General features: G+C 37.0%; 1 protein-coding gene across 1 annotated transcript; it reads left to right on the forward strand.

The window, feature by feature from the left end:
* Nucleotides 1–2,786: 2,786 nt before the first annotated feature.
* Nucleotides 2,787–5,449, forward strand: HOXC11 (homeobox C11). The gene is made up of 2 exons (XM_073318691.1): nucleotides 2,787–3,462; nucleotides 4,675–5,449. The coding sequence occupies exons 1-2, from the start codon at nucleotides 2,787–2,789 to the stop codon at nucleotides 4,905–4,907; spliced, it is 909 nt and encodes a 302-aa protein (XP_073174792.1). The 3' UTR covers nucleotides 4,908–5,449.
* The last annotated feature ends 1,717 nt before the right edge of the window (nucleotides 5,450–7,166 follow it).

Below are 7,166 nucleotides of genomic sequence, written 5' to 3' on the forward strand. Positions count from 1 at the left end.
TAGTTAGCATTAATATTGGCCCATAAAAAGATCACTGACACTTTAATTAAAAGTTTTGCCCAAAATTACACCAAAGACATAAAATGGGGGCAGATTACAAAACCAAGACACATATCTGGACCTCATGAGTTCTTTACTTTGTATTTATCAGCCAAGGGTGCATTAGAGAAAAAATACATCCCATTTTGAGATGATATATGTACACACACAGATCCCGAGATCAGTTATAAAAAGAGGTTTTTGAAGAGTTTTGGATAGAAAAACACCAACCTTGAGAAAAATTCAAATATGTGTAAAAAAATATATGCTCTGTTGCATGACGACTGTCAACATTGTTTAAATAAGGAAGAGCATGTATTCTTAGCATAAGAAGCCACCAAGGGATCAGTAATACAGCAATTGAAATCGAGACATACTACAATGTGCTACAGTTTTGAAAGCTACATTGCAGTGTCCAATGTGTTTTTTTCTTTGTTTCTTAAGTGCTCAGATCTTAGCTCCGCTGCAAGACACAGACCTACCAATTTATTTCCTATCATTAAAATGAACTTTTCAAAGGCATGTTGCTTATTAATGTCATTCTGCTTCTCTATTATTGGTTTTTTAATATATATCAGCGTCCGCTTCCTTCTAGCAGCTTGTGGAAGATGTAGTTGTCTTTTCACTTTCTGTTAATATTGCGTCGAAATGAACCTACCTGCTGACTAAAATGGAAAGAAAAAAAAATTAGACCAGCGAAAATGAAAATTGAGAATAAAAATATCTGGGTTAAATGACTGCAGCTCCGAGCTGTACAATTTATAACTTGCGTTTCTTGTGCTGTAATTTATTATTACTTGGATGGAGTTGTTGATAGTTTTCAAGATGAAATGCTTAGCAAAACAAAAACAGGCAGAAAAATCATGTATACCCTTCTTCTCCTTCCTAATAATATTGTTTACTGATAGCTCATGTGTCTGTGCTTTGGTTATTTCTTGTTGTTGTTCGAATTTACTGCGACACTCTTTGACAAGATATCACTAATAAAGACATTTTACTCTGTGATGGTGTGTTAGTTTTGTTAGAAGGTATTTAACCTGTCTCCAAAGAGATCCCACGATGGAGTTTAGTGGGGGAGGGGGACCTCTATGTAAACAGCTGAATTTTTATTTATTCTTTCTTTAACTGAACAATAGCAAAAGAGAAAATAAAGAAAATTAACCAGGTGGTGTCCTGTAATTAAAAGAAGGGGAGGGGTGACACAAGGGACTGCATTATTTTCACAGATCGTGGAAAACACAAACATCTCTGCATTTGAAATAGAAATACTATTAACATCATTTTTCATCACAGTCCCCAGACAAATTATTTGCAACCCAGGTGAAAAGAAAGAGAAGTAAACAATCAGAGTAGTTGTCACAGGGTAATTTGGTGTTAGAAGAGTTTTAAGTATGCCAGATATGCAAGATACATCTTGGAAATACTAGCAATCCACAGTGTCACTCAATATTCTCTGTAAGTCCTACAGGTATCCCTTTCCATATTATTTAAAGAAGAACTTTTAGACAGACAATTGGTTGAAAAACTCGTAAAATGTCTGATAGCACTTTATAGCACAAGTATTCATTCCATCTCAAAACACTGGGAAATATAGACAAGCATGAAGCTCTTGGGGCACAAAATTCAAAACAAATGACTTTAATAAGAATCTCTATTTTTTTAATTCAGTTGGAGGAATAAAGGATGCTAGTAATTCTGTATGTACATTCATTGATTGACAATAAACACTTGCTTTAAATATTTAATATGCCACTCTTACATAATAAATATTTAACAAAACATTAAAGGAGGTTTTCGAATATTTATTAGGCACTGACTTATTTCATTTGCTCTATTCCCTGATATATTACAAATTCGATATCAAAAGTCATTAAGACAGCCTTGAAATGGCTCTGTTTTAGTCTCAGGTAACTTTAAAGTTTGAAACTTTACACACACTGGTATTGCTTAAAGGTACACACTGGTATTGTTTCTCTGCAGTATATGCCACGTTGGTTTATGTACAGTTGGTTTGCACATAGAACAATGTAATTAGCTAATGTTAGAAGCTTGCTAATTAGCCACTTCCCTCCTTCCCTCCCAAATTATATATTCAACTATAATTTTAAAAGCCCAATGGCACAGAGATATGTGTATGCCCCACTGTAGCAAGATTTTGAGAAATGTTTGAAAACTTACTTATGAATCTTCAGCGCATTCCCTGGGCTTTTTATTGAGCTTACTTAAAGACTTTACATTGTCACGCCTAAAATGTGACTAGCGTGGAAAGAAAAGAAAAAAAAACGTGGAAAAATACAGTTAAAATATCTCTAAGACCCTCCCTCAGCTCCCACTCGCTCCCAACAGCCCCCACTTCATATCCGAATCCTCGTGAAAAATAGAAAGCAGAATCCAAACCGGGAAGGAAAAAAAAAAAAAAACTTCACAAGCCATCCCTTGTATTTGCCCTTTGCTTTGAATGCTTACAAGGGGTGTGCCTTGAAGAAAATGAATACAAAGCTGCAATTGATTTTCATAATGTTTCTGCGGTGTTTGAAAACCAATCGTTTGAACCTCTGAGATCTTACCTAAGTGAACCACTCCTACACATCTAAGTGCTCCAAACTGATATATGACAATATCTACTTTGGATCACGTGCTTCTTAGAGCGACTAAGACGGATAGCGCGTCATCTCGCCTTCCCAAATTTTTCCCCCTCTGCACATCGGATCCAAAACATCTATCTATAGAGCAAGAAACGGAGAAAGATGTTTAACTCAGTGAATCTAGGAAACTTCTGTTCTCAATCGCGTAAAGAGAGGAGTGCTGACTTTGGAGACAGAGCAGGTTGCGCTTCCAATCTCTACCTCCCTAGCTGCACCTATTACGTCCCAGAATTTTCAACTGTGTCATCTTTCTTGCCACAGGCCCCCTCTCGCCAAATCTCCTACCCTTATTCCACTAACCTCTCGCAAGTGCAACCAGTTCGAGAGGTCTCCTATGGTCTAGACCCCTCTAGTAAATGGCACCATAGAAGCAATTACGCATCGTGTTATTCCGCGGAAGATCTGATGCATAGAGAGTGTATCCCGCCTTCCACCATGACCGAAATGCTAATGAAAAACGAAAGCGTGTACAGCCACCACCATCCCAGCTCTAACCATCCTGCATCTACGGGATTCTACTCCAGCATGAACAAAAACAGTGTCCTGCCCCAGGGCTTTGATCGGTTCTTCGAAAATGCCTACTGCGGGACAGAGAACCCGCCTGAGAACTGTCTGCAGAAAAGCGAGAGCAAACTGGAATCCGACTCCCAGCCCAGTGCACTATCATCCCGCGGAGAGCAAGGCATAGACCCGGAAGACGAAGAGGAAAACACAAATCCAGGGTCTTCAGCTTCGTCTTCTTCTGTCAACAAGGAAGGAAGCAAAAGCAGCAACTCGAGTAGGTAGAGCAGTAAATGGAAAGGTTAAGGGACTAGCCCGGTGTTTTGTCGGTCAAATTTTATGTGGAGTTTTATAAGCATTCAAAGGATTTTATTATAACCTACAAAGCTCTTTCTTCCAACGAGAAGAATTTTTACGATGGGAAAGCTCTTTGAAAAAATGGAGATGTTAGGCGCAGACACAGTATCTTAGAGTCTGTGAAATTTTAAAAGCACACCATCGTGGCAAATATTAACTTTGATCATGAACTTACACGAGCATTTTAAAAGGATTTGGTCCCGGGTTGCTCAGGGTAAAAGCCAATTGGGCAGAACACTGCTGTAGCTTCCTGTGCTTGCTTTTAGGCACTAAGATGCATGTAGAGTGAATTTTTAAAAATTAAAAGTATATGTTGGGTCTTGCTTTTCTCTCTCTCTTTTGATAAGGGGATGTGGAGCTAAATGCAAACTGTGCAACATTTTAATTCAATCCTGAGTCTCTATTTTATTTATTTTTTTAATCGCAACGATTCTTCGCAAAGCCTAGTGGAATTTCTGTCTTTTGTCATTAAGGTCAGATAAAAAAAATCACTACATTGCTAAGAAAACTTAGAGGCTTATTTTCAATTCTGAAGCCAAGCAACTTTTAAACTTAGCGATCACGGTGAGATTTTTCTCTCTCCCCCCCTTTTGCTGTTTGGTTTCATGATGAAAACAATGCATCCCCTTTTGTTGCTCAGAGGCTAAATTCCTTTTTACTTTGATTATTTTGGAGTGTGTGGATGCTGGTACTGAAGTTAATCAAAAACTTATGAGGAACATAATGTCTAGTTCCTACAGTTCCAACATTGCTCATGCTGTTTCTATACAGATAACAGATTTGCAGCTTGAACGTATGTTTTTCAACAGCTACAGTTTCTTTAAAGCCTGCTTAAATTGCTGAGTACAATCCCTAATTATGCTTAAAAATATGTCTATCACAAAATCCTGTGCAGAGGTAGTGTTTTTAGAACATAAGTAGGGCACAATCCTTAAAACCATATATAACCTCCCCTCTGCATTATATTAACAGTGGGCAAATATAACAGTGGCGAAATATATTATCTCATGAATCTATAAATATGTATATATATATATATATATATATATGCATATATATGGAGTCAGAACTAGAGTTGAGTCTATGTGTTGCATTTGCTTAGTATTTACATTCCCTTCTGTTTTTTCCTAAGGTGCTCCCCGTACAAGGAAGAAGAGATGTCCCTATTCGAAATTCCAGATCAGAGAGCTAGAGAGAGAATTTTTCTTCAATGTCTATATAAACAAAGAAAAAAGGCTTCAGTTGTCTAGGATGCTAAATCTCACTGATCGACAGGTTAAAATTTGGTTTCAGAACAGAAGAATGAAAGAAAAAAAATTAAGCAGAGACCGCCTGCAGTATTTTTCTGGAAATCCCTTATTGTGAACACATCTTTTCCCAGTCCTCTGCTGGTGAAGTAGATCTGTACTAAGAAGGAACTCTGAAAGCATGGGTTGTGGTCTGAGTCTACAAGCAACCTCAAAGTTTAAACCTTTTCGTTACTTACATTTGTATGTATGGAACAGTTCTAAGTAACGCAAGGAGTTCAGATATCTAAACGTTTAAAGGACTGGAAAACCATGGACTTTTTATTTAACGTTTTGTCTGAACAACTGGGATTTTTTTTCATTTAGTCATCCTTGTCCATTTGAATAAATCGCAGTGCTGTGTTATAATTATCATGGTGATGATTTTAATATGCAGTTAACATGCTACCACAGACGCGGCCAAAACCTCCCTCTATGGTTCATTTAGATACCTTGATTTGGGAGTGTGTGTGTGTGTGCGTGCGTATGTGTATGTACACATATACATAGGAGTGTGCGTATCCACACCGACCATTTGTGTTCTCTTGCTATCCATGCCAAGAACTGTTGTCGAAACCTAATTTAAATATTCTGTTCCGTTGCAGTAAGAATGGGTTCATTTCAAGCCCCTCCATATATATATATATATATATATATATATATATATATATATATATATATATATATATATATATATATATATATATATATAATATATATATTCTATGCAGTCCCACTTTTACATTTTTGGGGTGTTGGGGGGGAGGGAGAGAGGGGTGTATGGACGAGAATATATTTGCAATAACTGTCTCTAAGTGGTTTGTAAATACATTTCGTAATGCATTTTTTCCCGGATCTGGAAGAACAACAACAGCAAACAACAACAATAATAAACGATCTTTGTGTATGTAAAGTGAATTCCCGGGAAACTCTGTGAAATTCTGTGGTAAATAAAGATATCGCAAGCTGTTCTACATTATGATTTTATTTGACCATTTTATTAGTACTTCCCCTCTTTAAAACCTCATTGCGGTCGGTGCGGTAGGGACTTGCCAATAGAACTTTTAATACCTAAATGGTTAGGACATCAAATATATATATTTGATACTATCGCCATATATAATCATCCATGTTCATCTGGCTCAGTGCAATGTGCCATTGTCCAAATTCATATGACTCCTGTACTTTAAAGTTTACATTTGTTGTGGAGTTCATTGTATTCCTCACCGAATTTAAATATTTATTGGAATTTCTTGGCCGAATAATACAACCGTGTATTTGGTTCCATGTGTCTTGCTCTGTTTTTCCGGATGTAATTAATCTTCTGCACCGTATATTTGACTTTTGTAAGTGAGTGCAACTCTAATTACACAATCGAAGGTGCTGTGTTTCCATGAAGTCAAATATAAGCTATCTTATACGTACAATGCACAAATGCAAAGTCAAGTACTTAAAATCCCGGTTAAGGAAAACAAGTTCAACTCCCAAGCTTTTGGTACAGAAGTGTACTTTTATGTTTACACAAAGCCTTTCCCCTCTCCTGAGCGGACTAAAGAGCCACAATTTGGTTTAAAGGAAAAAGAAATACAGAAAACGCCTGCAGTGGTTTGATGCATGTATGTTGTGTATATAAAATAACTCGGAGTGGGGGGGTGTTGTTTTGTTTTGTTGCTTTTCAGCCTGAATTCTCATATCTCTTGATGTGGAGTTTTGTATGAGTAGGAGTGAGGGAGAAGAAAAAAGAAAAAGAAAGAACAAAAGAACATCCTCAAAGAAACAACACATTATATTCCCATACATTGACAATGTTCTTGTAAAATTCTCATAATTGCTTTTAAATACAGCCCCATACTTTGATGGTGGCTTCTTATTTTATGTGACAGCGGTAGGGGAAATTGCAAGCCACAAATATGTGCTTCGCTTGCATACACAAAAAGAATAAATGAGAAACAACTTTTGTTTTCGTGATAGACCCATCCTCGTTACGCCATGATATAATTTGAATGGGTGATGTTCATAGACATGTTTCTCATTAAATGAGATGGTAAAAAAATAATAAAAAAGCCAGATAGCAAAGAGCTTCTTTGAATTTATGTTTAAAACGTGGAAATGTTTAAGGAGGTATCCCCATGGCCTAAAATCATGCCAGCCCTTTGGAAATCCAAAACCTGGACCTTTCTTTGGTAGACAATTCCTTGAAAGGATGGTGAATAAAATATGAAAGAGTTTTGAAATAGGATGGAGACCAAAGCCATGCTCCTAGCAGATGCAGCCACTCATTGATACAGTCGAAGAGCTGCCAAAGAAGAGGGAATATTATTCGTATAAACCCACCTTT

This window comes from Lepidochelys kempii, chromosome 20 (genome assembly GCF_965140285.1).
Source record: "Lepidochelys kempii isolate rLepKem1 chromosome 20, rLepKem1.hap1, whole genome shotgun sequence".
Lineage (NCBI taxonomy): Eukaryota > Metazoa > Chordata > Testudines > Cheloniidae > Lepidochelys > Lepidochelys kempii.